Source organism: Ochotona princeps, chromosome 1 (genome assembly GCF_030435755.1).
Source record: "Ochotona princeps isolate mOchPri1 chromosome 1, mOchPri1.hap1, whole genome shotgun sequence".
Taxonomy (NCBI): domain Eukaryota; kingdom Metazoa; phylum Chordata; class Mammalia; order Lagomorpha; family Ochotonidae; genus Ochotona; species Ochotona princeps.
Genome location: NC_080832.1, coordinates 13,265,282 through 13,279,168, shown reverse-complemented (window position 1 = coordinate 13,279,168; position 13,887 = coordinate 13,265,282). Strand labels below are relative to the sequence as shown.

General features: G+C 38.2%; 1 protein-coding gene across 2 annotated transcripts in view; it reads left to right on the top strand.

Annotated features, from left to right (window-relative positions):
- Window positions 1-13,887, top strand: part of ESR1 (estrogen receptor 1) — a 358,224-nt gene that overhangs the window by 152,031 nt on the left and 192,306 nt on the right. For both annotated transcript variants that reach the window (XM_004598354.2, XM_058664156.1), the window contains exon 3: window positions 4,228-4,418. In XM_004598354.2, the coding sequence (XP_004598411.2) occupies window positions 4,228-4,418 (191 nt within the window). The remainder of the gene's footprint in view (window positions 1-4,227; window positions 4,419-13,887) is intronic.

Below are 13,887 nucleotides of genomic sequence, written 5' to 3'. Positions count from 1 at the left end.
TTGTCAACAGCCATGTAAACAGAGGAGTTGGGGGTGATAAATGAAGCAAAGGTGTCATTGTGTGACGTAGCTGGTTAGACCTCTGGAGACACTGGCATATAACCTTGCAGTTTCATCCTTGGCCGCTCTGCTTCCAGTCTTGGTCCCTGCTAATGCGTCTGTGAGAGGAACAGCAGAAGACGATGCAAGTATTTGGGCCTCTGTCACACAGGTAGGAACCCACATAAATTCTGCCTCCTGACTTTGGTCTTACCCAGCCCTGACTGTTGTAGCCATGTGATATGTAAACCATTGGCTGAAAAGATCTGTTTGTTACTCTGTGTCACTCTGCCTTTCAAATAAATAAACTAAATCTCTTAAGCAAAGAAGTGGAGAGAATTTTGAGTGCACAAATCATAAGGGACTTGATTTGGTAAAGGAGCTTTAAGAAGTCCAATCACTAGCACTTAATTAAGTCACATTTCATGGGAATGGACATTTGTTGTTTCTTTTAATTTTGCTTTGCAAATTATTTCTTCTAGAAACCAAGGCTTTTTAGTTCTTTTTTAAATGTTTAGCTAATCAGGGGAACAATGCTTTTGGATATCTGGTATTATTATTATTTATAATTGGAAAAATGACAGTGTTTGATTATGTTAGGCTTCGGACTTTTCCTTTGCTTAATGAAAATATTGGCAAGTGTTTTTTTTTAAATTGTTTCATTTTGGCCAATACAGCCCACTTTCTGGGCCCAAGATGAATCCCTTCAGATATCACTCTTTGCTATGTTAAATGGAAATTTCAGTAGTCAGTGAGCACAATGAACATGAAAGTGAATCTCTGCGGTGAATTTCTAGTTTCTCAAGGTGCAGTGCTGCTCTCCATTTCGTACTGTCTTGTATCTCTCTGGCCATCCTTTCTCTGGCACTTGTGTGCTTCAAGGTTTTAGTGCATTGAATAATTCATATAAGATATTCCTCTATTCTCCACTTGAGGTTCCGCTTTCTTCTCCTCACATTATCTTGAAAGATGTCTGTGGACTCAAGAACATCTGATGTGGTAGTGTGAGGTTTGGTAAGCTGATCAGCTGCTCAACACATGAGACAGTCTTGATATGAAAAACTGTAAAATCTCAGTGACAATTCAGTTAGATGTAAGTATTTTGAAGGAAGGAGATGTTTTGTTAAAGAATTAGTTAAGTGCTTACTTATATGGAGTAATGCTTTTTAAGAATTTGTGAAGTTGTATTAGGAAGGCAGAACCTGGAAACACTTTTGAGTATAAAAAGAATGATCGTGGTTAATTTTGGTCTTATGAAAGGAAGTTGAAACCAAAGAATCTCAGGCTGGGGAAAGAAAAGGAAGGTTGTATTAGATGTGGAATAGGCACTTTATACCAAGAAATGCCAGGCTGAAAATGCCGTGTCTATCACAAGTGCAGTGAAGGGACAGCAGAAAAGAGGTGAGGCCGAAACCCACAAACCACGTTCGTAGTACCACCATTTACAACAGATAAAAGGTCTACTCAAGGATGACTGGACAAACAAATATGATATACATTCGGGTGGAAATTTAGCCATTTTACAAAAAAGAATTAGAATAAATTCTGACACATGCTGTGATATGAAGGATGGATCTTAAGAATATTTTGCTCAGGGTAGTGTGCCAGGCACAAAATGATGAATACTGTATGGTTTTTCTAGTTTGACTATTAAAGAACAGTAAGATTTACAGAGACATAAAGTGGGATGGTGGTTGCCAGGAGCTGGGGGAGGAGGAAGTAAGGAATCACTGTTGAATGTGTATAAACCTTCAGTTTTGTGAGATGAGAATGGTTTGAAGATTTGTTGCACAACAATGGGGATACACCTAACACTTATAAATTGTACACATAGAAGTGGTCAAATTGATGATAAAGTTTATGTTCTGTATAATCATAGCACAATTAGAGTTCCTTGATTCCTTCTTCAAGGAGCTTTTGCCCGTACATATGCCATTCATTTGCTTCATTCATTCATTTCTTCACTCAATCAGTCATTCAATACACATGTGTTGAATGCTGCTAAGTGCTGGGAACTAAGTTATTAGGGCAGCAACAATTATAAGGTTTACAAAACAATAAATCTATCAACTCCATTCTGGCTCATTATTAATTCCCAACCTCAAAGGCACTATGCTTCTGTCATTAACAATTTGTAGTGCTCCCTACTGGCTTGAATCATGCATATGAGATTAGTAAATAAAGAATAGAAAGCGTTAACATTGATGATGGGGGTAGTTCAACAGCATGATGGTGAAATGGAAGAAGATGTGTTGTATAACATGAACTCAGCTTGAAAAATGAACCAGTGTTCTCTGAGGTCCCTTAAAATTTCTCTAAGGATCTTTAAAAATCAAAAGCCTTGTTTGAGGCTGTCAACCTCAGAGCTATGATATTTAGAATGGAAAATGTTGGCCAAGCCAGATGTGCTCAATCCACATAGCTGATATTTTGGGAATATTGTGGTAAATATCATTTTACAAGCTTTGCCACAAAATTGTATGCCATATTAATGAATGAGAAGGAGGAGATCGTTGTAAAATGTGAGTAAGAAGCAAAGACTTAGCGTTGAGTATTGCCAATTTCCTTCTGCCACTTTTGTTTGCCTATGCCTAGTAAGTCTTGAATGAATTATACTATCTCCCCTCTACACCTGATCAGATCAGAGGTACAGACCTACACTCACCTAATTGTTTCGTTCACGTCTTTCTTCCAGTCTACTTCAAGGAGGTGACTATAATCCTAACTAATGCCATTTTCTTCATGCCTTTGTCTTTAATTCTGTTTCTGAATCTTCAGCCATTCCCTTCTACTGGCCAATTCCTTGAGTACTTTGTCAAGTCTAATTCTAAAAATCTCTCTCTTTTTTTAATATGTTCCTTAGCTTCTCACCTGTTTCTTTTTCTTCAAATTTTCATCCAGATTATTTTTAAATTTCCTCACATCCCTCTACTCTTCCAGCTGATGGATTGTGGCTTGTGCCATGTTTGCTCCTCTGCAAGAACTAATTGCTAAGCTTTCTCTTGGTCAACTCCATGTTCACTTCATGAGCTCTTTGTTGGGATTTTCTGTCCCAATCAGCAGCACTCATTGTATATTTATTAAATATTTCTTCTTTTTTTGAGCTTTTTGTTTCTCCATTTACTTAGTTCTTCTAGAATTTTCTCATTGCTCACTCTTAATTTCCTTTCTGTTATTTATTTCTTCCATAGAATCTTGTAAAAATTTGGGGTCAGTTGTGTCTCTTTCCTTGTTTGACATGTTGTTAAAGAGGAGTATTGATTATTAAACAGTATCCTCATATTATAGGGTTATGTTATAAAAACTGGTATTCCATATTACTGGTTACAGTGACAAAATTTTTAGCTTTTAGTTTTTAGCTATGCGTTCTGTATAATGTGTCAGTTTATTTGACTCTCTAAAGCTCTACTTGATGGTTTGTTTCCTGAAGACACATGGTGTGGTTGAGAATTGGGATGAATATTGGTCTCTGATGGTGCTGCATTAATTGTGACTCTCTGAGAAAATGAAAACTATTAAAAATCATCTAATTTCCCTTTGTTGTTTTCTGAGTCATGTATTCTAGGGTAGGCAGTCAGGTTTTCAGCAACTCTACCATGAACAATTTCCCCTCAAGGTTAATATAATAGGCAAACACCTTATGCTGCAACAGAAGGCAAGAGGTAATGAAAGATTAGCTTACATTATGATTCATTATTTCAAAATGTCAGAATAAAGTGGATCTGCTACATGGCCCTAAACCCTTACTCTTTCTAAGAGAGTGAATGTTTTGCTTTTTTTTTTTTTTTTAAAGATTTATTTATTTTATTACAGCCAGATATACAGAGAGGAGGAGAGACAGAGAGGAAGATCTTCCGTCCGATGATTCACTCCCCAAGTGAGCCACAACGGGCCGGTGCGCGCCGATCCGATGCCGGGAACCTGGAACCTCTTCCGGGTCTCCCATGCGGGTGCAGTGTCCCAAAGCATTGGGCCGTCCTCAACTGCCTTCCCAGGCCACAAGCAGGGAGCTGGATGGGAAGTGGAGCTGCCGGGATTAGAACTGGCGCCCATATGGGATCCCGGGGCTTTCAAGGCGAGGACTTTTAGCCGCTAGACCACGCCGTCGGGCCCAGAGAGTGAATGTTTTGCTTTTCTAATGATAATGGAGGATTCGCTTTTTTTTTCTCTCCCCTTTTCCTCCCCTAGGCCCAGTTCAGATAACCGACGCCAGGGTGGCCGGGAGAGATTGGCCAGCAGCGGTGACAGAGGAAGCATGGCCATTGAATCTGCCAAGGAGACACGCTATTGTGCGGTGTGCAATGACTATGCCTCGGGCTACCATTATGGAGTCTGGTCCTGTGAGGGCTGTAAAGCCTTCTTCAAGAGAAGTATTCAAGGTAATGGTTATGTTGCTTCACTTTTGACCCTATGAACAGGAGGGACTTGTGATCAGCCATTTATGAAAAATGTTTATTACCTGGTAGGTCCTCTAGTGTGCTTAGTGGAAACATGGGAAAGTGATGGGGTCCCTGAAGGGGTTGATGGATGTACACTGAGGTGTCACTCAGCAGTTCTGTTTCTTTCACTTGGTGAGAGTCAAACAAGATTGAACAAGTTCTATCCAAAGAGGATTTCCACTGCTGGGTGTTTGAGGCATACAGAAATGTCTCCACCCTGATTTGAGATGGCAGAGAAGGGTATTGTGTTTTCTCAGGTACCCAGGCTTCTGTGATGCCCTGTGATACCAACTGTTCTACATCATTATCGCTGTACACCCGCCACTTCTATACACATAGTCTTCTCTGGACTTTGGTCCATACCACCTCAGTGGCTTCTTCTCTTTCTTCTTCCATCCCCGTCTTGTTTAAATGGATGGTGTAAGCTCTTGTTAGCATGAGCAGACTGGCTGTTGAGGACTTCTGATAGGGAAGGGCCATCTGCACTATGCGCTAGTAAGGATCCTACTGTAAAATCATATTTTTTTTGTCTACTTCAACATTTTCTTGTATGTTGTTTACTAATTACAGATTTTCAGATATCCTGCCAATCATATTTCATTTCTATCTTAGAAGTATCTATATAATTGTTTTATATAGGGATACTTAGAAAAGCCCAGGGGAAATGGGATTTCAAGATGAGTTTATTTTGTTACAAAAATTTTTTAAAGCTACACTTAGATTTTTTTCAGAATATACATTATCTATGAACTCTTGGGGCACTCCTTGTATCTGATAGCTTGGGAAACATCATTATTACTACCTAAAATATATATATGCTATAGTAGCTTGGTCTACTGGGAATAGAGTCTGGGGGAAATTTCAGCTTACTGAGTTTAATCTTGATTATCATAGAGGGCCATTTTTCCTCTCTTTTTATTGCCTAAGCTTAAGTGAAGCTTAGTGTAATAAATATAAGAATATTTCAGATGAAGTTCTATGACTCTAGAGATATCCAGAGGTAAGTAACTTGTTGAAAACCAGATTTGGTTAAGAGTCTGGTTTAAGAAGTGATGGTCCTGTATTTGTTCATCTCTCCTGTCCTGATATAGGATGAAAGCTGGGGGTGGTGCACTCTATTTTTCCATCCATTGACAGTGAGATTTCTTTCTTTCTTTAAAACTGTTTGTCTCTTAATCGAGTAGCATGTGAGGTCAGTGTGGTCCTTTTAAAAAAGCATTTTCTTTGACACTTATTGCTTTCCATGTCTGTTAAAGCTCTGCAGAACGCCTTGGACATTTTTGATAATTTTATAAAAATTAATATTCTCTGATAGAAAAGTTTTTGTGTGTGTGCTGGATGATTATGTTCACACAAATTGTTTAGTTATACCACAGGTTACTATCTTAATTTGGAAAATTAATATTTATAATTAGTTTCAGGTTAATATAAACTGTTAAATGGCTTTAGACAACCATTATAACTTGTGTATTTGGTTTTCGGTAATTTTAAAGCCATTATTTTTACTAAGTGTTTACTCTGGTAGTAAAAACTATCTGACAGTGGTACAGTTAGTGGAAAGATTTGACAGCACATTTAGATATGCTGTTTATCTGAGATGGAGTTCCCTCATCAGGAAAAATGATTTAGAGCAGAGGTCAGTAGCAGTTTTCTATAAAGGATCAGGCAATAACTCTTTTAGGCTTTCCAGGCGCTACAGTCCATTGTATCTGCTAGATACTGGCATGGTGGCCTGAAAGGAGCCATAGGCACTATGGAAAGAGATGGGAATGGCCATGTGCCATTACAATTTAAATCCTATAAAGACAGATACCAGAAGTAGGCCATGCACTGTAATTTGCTGGTCCCTAATTCAATGTTTGGTTTCATGTAATTTAAGTACCATATTTTTATGGATAGGAAATAGTTGGTTTTAAAATCTGAGGTTCTGGTTATTCACATTTTATTGAGAACTTATGCTGTTCCTGTCTAGATGCTTTCAGGGAAACTGAGAGATGTGCAAACACACAATCCATTATCTTACATTTGAAATTTATTTGAGCAGGCGGAGACTCTTGTTTTCATGACACAGAGAACAAGAATGTAGAGGAAATGCTACCTGTTTGAAAAAGATAAGGAAAACATTCAACACATATGAGAAAACACATTTCTATCAATTATAAATGTGAAGATACAGAGAGTAGAGTTGTTTCTCCTCAAAAAAAGAAAATAACAAAACACAATTTATCCTCATTGTGTTTGTTCAGTATTTAGCGACATACTTCATAAATTACCATCAAATTTAATGTTATTTCTCAGTCCATAAAACAGAAAACATGCATATGTTAAAATACATATAAGCTAATGCTGAAAATGAAGCTTATGAAAAGGGTATTTTATTAGCATGGCATTATGTCAAAATCAAGTATATTTAAATTTTTTTTGCTGATTAGTATGTAAGTAATACAAAGAAATAAAAAGTTTTGTGTTATGTAGTATTTATTCAGTTTTATGGAATACAAGAAAATGTCTCAACATGTATATAAATCATGTACTTATAAAATTAGGTAACTAGGTAGTTCATTTCCTTATCATTTGGTAATGCATTGGGACTTCAGATTCTTCTAGTTTTCAATAAGATATAATACATACATTATTTTGAGTTAAACTCCACTTTGCTTCTGTTAACTGTGTTTCAGTATCTGTTACCCAACTTTCTTTTATTCTGCTTCCCTCTCTCCTGTCTAGCCTCTAACAGTCTCTAGCCTACGTTCAGATAATTTTTTACCCACCCAATATGAGGTGGGATTTGTTTCTCTGTGTCTGACCTAGTTAATTTAATAAAATGTCCTCTAGTTCCATCAATTTTCCTGAAAGTCACAGATTTCACTCTCTAATAGAGCTGAATAATATGCCATTGTATATTTATGAGTATCTTCCATCATTTCAACTTAATTCATTAAGACATGTTGATTGAGTTCATGTCTGTTGTGAACAGTGTTGCAGTCAGCACAAAAGTGCTTTGAGGTACTGATTTCAAAACATGATGCTTTCCATCTTGTATACCTAGACTAGCCAGTTGGATTTCGTTTTAATTTTGCCATATCAAAAATGACAATTTATACTTGATTTCAGGCACTTTCTATATATGTGCAGTCACATATAATGTTTCTTTAATAAAGATTTATTTTTATTGGAAAATCAGATTCATACAGAGAAGGAGTGACAGAGAAAAACATCTTCTATCTGCTGGTTCACTCCCCAAGTGGCCGCAACAGCTGGAGCTGAGCCAATCTAAAGCTTTGAGAAAGGAGCTTCTCTGAGGCCTCCCACATGGGTGCAGGATCCTAAGACTTTAGGCTATCCTGGACTGTTTTTCCAGCCCACAAACAGGGAGCTGGAAGTTAAGTAGAGCAGCTGGGGGTGTGAACCAGCATCCACATGGGATCCCGGTGCATTAAAGGTGAGGACTTTAGCCACCAGGCCACTGTGCCAGGTCCTGTAACGTTTCTTAAAGGAGATGTATATTAAATCCACAGTTTATAAGGAGTTTAGAATCAAGGTGAGATAATACATTTTTAAGGTAATGAGCAAGCTTAAATTTGTTAAATTCACTATTCTTTTATTCATTAATTATCTCTGTTAAGCAAAGCACTGTGCAAGGTCTTGAAGATACATTAAGAGGACAGACCATTCCTACCACTATTGAACTTACACTATTGAGAAAGGGATGAACAAATAAACTTGCAGATAAATTGTAGTGTGACACGGGTTCACTTGGAGGTGAATACTGTGTCTTTCCAAAGTCCCTGAAGTCCTGGTAGGGTGCATCATGCTTTCAGAGAAGGTCTCTTGAAAAACATTGTTGGGTGGATGAATCAAGTGAACACGATACAGGAAGGAATACGTTTGTGTTCATTAATAGGAAATGAGCATATGAATAAAGACCAGGAATAAAGGAAGAATGTGGGAAGTTCTGTGCATTAAAATAGATAAGATTAATTAAGCACTAGGTTAGACGAAGATGTTTCTGGATCAACCATGAATTTAATCTTGGATTGTGTAAGACCAAGTAATTTACTTTGCTTTTCCTTTAGTTCTATTTCCATCTGTTTGGTATGACTGTACATATAAGAGGTGAATAACAGAAAAAAAAATAAAGGCTTTCTGGTCCTGTTTACTCATCAGAGTCTTGATAACTTAGAACTAACAAGTTGTACTGAACTTTTTGGCTTTTTATAAATCCTATGGCCCCTGAAATCCATTTAAAGATAGTGAAGGACCTGACACATAGATGGAAAGTCCTGAAGATGCTACAGCTCTCCTTTTTTCTTGTTACTTATGAAAAGAGCTAGAAATAAGTATATATATCAGATTATTTTCTAAGTGTTTTGGTTGAAGAGTTAAAGTGTTTGATTTGAAAGCACACAAATTTTCATCCACTACTTAGTGTACAAAATTGATTACTTAAGAAGTAAAGTAATGGTTTCCAGTTGAATATTTATGTATATATATTTCCCCACATATATGTATCTTTATATGTGCACACACATATACATATATACATATACATACATATATATGACACACACATTATATATATAGAGAGAGAGACAGAGAGCATAAAGGATGCTTTCTAAGTCAGAAAAATGAAATTTGGTGCTATGAATTTATTGATAATTTGAAACAAAGTAGTGTTTCTTAAGATGTGTTCAGATGGAGACTTTGGAGTCATTTATACAAGTGATTCTGGTTCTGGGTTTAGCCAGCCAGGAAGTATATTTGCATTTTATTCCAAGGAAGAGGAACTCCACTGAATTCATTGCTTATCTTGAAATAGTATTTCAAAAGATGATTAGGCACAGTGTAGGGCTCAAGCCTATCTGCTTGGTACTAACTGTGCCACTAAATCCTATTCGTTTGGTAAGGTTCATGTATAAATTGCTGAATATGCTAGCATACAGCTGATGACTTCAGACTTCCAGGCTTACAAGTTATCTATGACCATAAGAAGATCATCTCAAGGTGGAGTCTCATTATGATTCAGTATGGTGGTGGTCTTAGGTCCGGGAAGGTTAACTGGGGTCCTGATTCACAGACCTTGGAAAACTCCATGGTGAGATAGTCCAGCACCCTGGATAGTTCCCGTAACAGTTTTGCATGGTAAGCACAATTATAATTTTTCAAAAAAAAAATTATGGCCATTGGCCTGACTCAACTTGCTTTACGAAGTTGTATATAAGAGAACTCACTCTTGTTCACTTTGCTTGTAACTTAGTTAATGGGTAGCAGGTTACTTTTCATATTTATTTTTATGTTAGTTTCCCAATGCATGTGCTCTCATATGCAAAAAAAGGTGGGGCAGTGGTGTAGAAGTGGAAGCTTCCCTCGTCTCACAAAGCCTTCCAGGGATCCTGAAAAACATTTACTCTAAATCTTTGGCTGTCATATTTCTCTACAGCCCAGTCTCCATGGAACAGCAGCAGGAGAGGCCTTTTAGATCTGTCCATCAAACCATAATCTGTGAAGCTTGAAATCCTCAATATAGAGTACTATCAGCCAGATCACATTCTCTGAAACTTGAAATCCCCAATATACTTAGAGTACCATTTCTTTTCTATGACTTAAAACATTCTACGTATTACTACCCCTGCTTACTTTACCAAGCCCCTCCCCATCATTCACTCCCATAAAAAATACTCCGATGTTTCTCTTTTTCCAAGAAACTTGGATGCTCCTTCATTAGTAACTGCACACCTGCGGTCTTCTCTGGCTTAAAGCCTCCAGGTCTCTGATGGATAGCTTCCGTGCTTCAGGTCTTTGCCCACATTTGCTTTCCATAGGTCTTCCTCATTTATCTTTCCAAGAGTAATTCTGTAAACTAGTGCCCCGAGGTTGAAAAGTATTTCCTTAGCTTGCCTTTATTACTTTTATATCCCCCTACAATTGACATAAAATTATATTTATGGGGTATCCCATGATGCTTCAATACATTTATCAGTGTTCAATTAAAGCTAAACTTATTAAACTAGTAACATATTTATCCCTTTTTGGCGTTGAAAATCTTAAAATGATTACTTTTTTTTTGGTTTTGTTTGAAATACACAGAAATATGCAGTGCAGCACCAGAATTTCTTCCATCCCACTGTTGCTTAGTACCCATTGGCCAACCTTTCCCTATGCCTCTGGTAAACACAATCATGTTTACAGCATCGTATATTCATGTATTCATGAGAACACACACTATATGTCTTCGTGTGACTGATCTGCTTAATTTCAAACAATATTGTTTGGGGGCTGACATTGTGGCACAGTGGGTTAAGCAGCCTCTGACAACGCCAACCTCCCAGATGAGTGTTGGATAGACTCCTGGATGCTTAACTTCCAACCCAGTCTCTGTGAATGTACTTGAGAAAGCAGTGGAAGGTGTCCAATTCCTTGGGACCCTGTTACCCACACTGAAGATCCAGTTGGGGTCCTAGGCTCCCAGCTTAACAGTTTTCATGTATCTATTGGCCATTTGTAATTGTTCTTTTAAGGAATGTCTAAACTTATTGCCCATTTTAAATACAGTTTGTTGGCTTTTTTTAATGGTTATTGGGTTATTTTCTTTGTGTATTCTGGACACTACCCCATCTGGGTTCCACACTTCATGACTTGGGGTTAGTTGTGTCCATCATTACACTTTGCAGCCTTTGCTCTGCCTTTGCCTTATGCAGTTCTTGCCTTCTTTTAAAGGATTTATTTATTATTTATTTTTATTAGAAAGTCAGATATACAGAGAGAAGGGGAGACAGAGAGGAAGATCTCCCATCTACTGTTCACTCCCCAGGCAGCCACAATAGCCAGCGCCTGCTTTCTGAGGCCACAGGCAGGGAGCTGGAAGAGAAACAAGTCTGCCAGGATTAGAACAGGTGCCCATATGGTATCCCGGCATGTGCAAGGCGAGGACTTTAGCCACTAGGCTACTGCACTGGACCCAGTCCTTGCCTTCTTCTATGTACAAAAGCTCCTCAGAAGGTTCATAAGGAGTACATAACATGAAGAAAGTAAATACTTTTGTATCAACATAAACTTATCTTTTAATTCCATTCTTTATAAACCTTTTGGATATCTCTTGTATTTCCAATCATTCTCATTATGAAGATCAGCCCCATTCTCTTTTGCCAGGGCCATTGCCACGATTTGGTGTTTCTGTTTGCTTTGTCATTTGTACATTACATATGTCATTTGCTTCACTTGTTTTTCTATCATGAGGACATTTGGCACACTGCCAGGCTAGTGCTGTTCTTTTTTTAAAAGATTTATTTTTATTGGAAAGCCAGATATACAGAGAGGAGGAGAGACAGAAAGGAAGATCTTCCATCTGATGATTCACTCCCCAAGTGGCCGCAACAGCCTGAGCTGTGCCAATCCGAAGTCAGGAGCCTGGAGCCTCTTCCGGGTCTCACGTGTACATACAGGGCCCCAAGGCTTTGGGCCATCCTCAGCTGCCTTCCTAGGCTACAAGCAGGGAGCTGGATGGGAAGCAGGGCTGTTGGGATTAGAACTGGCTCTCATATGGGATCCTGGTGCATGCAAGGCAAGGACTTTAACCGCTAGGCTACTGTGATGGGCCTAGCCAATGCTGTTGTTAAAGCAAAAACAATAATCATGACAATATTCTGCACAAAATCCATCAATGACTTCTATCTCCCATGGAAGAAATTTAGACAACTAAACAAGGATTTTCTGAATCTTTTTCTAGTTTTATTTCTGTTTCTGAAGTGGTCACCCCACAAACACTTGCTTTTCTGCATATATGAATATCTGGCTAGAAAAATCTCTCATGATGTACATATTAACAATTTTTCTATCATAATCAAAGATGACTGTCATCAAATGCTTATGCCTTACTTTCTTCCTATAGGGACCTCCAAATTGCTTTGTCTTACTCTATTGAATATATTTGTGTGTGTTCTCTTCCAAACAGATGGTGAGCTTTTTAAAGAGAACAATATAATTAAGGCTTTATGTTTTGGGAGTGCCTCTATGAACGAGCTAATGATGGAGAGGAAGGTTGGGATCCATGTGTAGGCTTCAGGCAACACTCGAATATTTTCTCAGTATGTAAGAGATGGGATGAAACAATCTTAATGGGGATTGAGCTGCCAGAAGCATATACAGGAGAAGGCAGCAAAATGACAGAATGAAAGCATAGTTTGACCAGTATTGAACTAATTTACTCGTACAAATTTGCTCTTTTTGGTATTTGTAAAATGGGAAAAAATGGGAAAAAGGGAATAGGATGAAAGATATGATGAAAATACATTGCTTTCGTGTGATTAAATATGGGCTGTCCACAAGAAAAGGGAGCTGAGCAGGTTCAAATGGAGGGAGAATGAACAGGGAAATGGGTGAACTGTGGAATCAAGGAGGCCAATTTGCAGGGGGTGGGAGGATGGAGCAAATTCAGTGGTGAGGTTGAGGTGATGTCTGAATACCAGAACGGGATTACCTGGTTGCCACAGAAATGCAAACAGCACTTTTCAGATTTTCCAGGGATGGGGATTTGGATCATTTTCGTGATGAATTTAGAAGGAACTTGATGGAGAGAATAACTTGAATAATTCTTGAAGGCTGCACATCCTCTGTAATGGAGGAATAACTTCCAGAACTTCCTGATTACAAAACCTTGAAAGAAACACGCCTGTGATCAGAAATGTAGCCTCAGGGACATGTTTAACAGGAAAAACACAAATTAACTCGCAGGGGCTTATGATATAGAAGAGAATATGTTGATGGCAACACATTAATCTTCACACATGGACAGCTGTAGGAACAATCTAAATATTTTCATGGTATTCAAACAAGAACAAAGATTTTTTTCTTTCCTTTTTTTTTGTCAAATGGTTTCTAATGCAGGAATTCATACCCTCATTTCCTGACCTAGAGTTGGCTTGATCTGTCCATTATTTCTCCTGGTTTTTACTTTCTGTCTTGTAGTAATGGCATCTTGTACATCAGAGAAACCAAACTATTGAGGGCCAAGGGGAGAAATGTTTGAGTGCATACACAGCAAAACTATCATAATGTTTTTCTTGTAAAAAAAAAGTTTGATAGGCAAAATATTTGGGAGAGGGAGAAACAGAAATGATGAAGAGAATGAGAGAGGGAAAATGGGTGGCAGGGAGAGAAGGTCTGGGAAAGACTTCCAACTACTTGTCCACTCTAAACTGCCTACCGTGGCTGGGCCAAATGAGATCCAGGAATGAAGACAATCCATTGAGTGACAGGAACTGAATTACCTGAACTTCTTAATGACTTCACCTGCTGCATACCAGGGTCTGTGTTAGCAGGAAGCTGGCATCTTCAGCTGGAGCTGAGAAGCGAACTTAGATATTCCAGTGTGGGATACAGTGAGTCTTAATCCATGACTTAGCCCTAGATG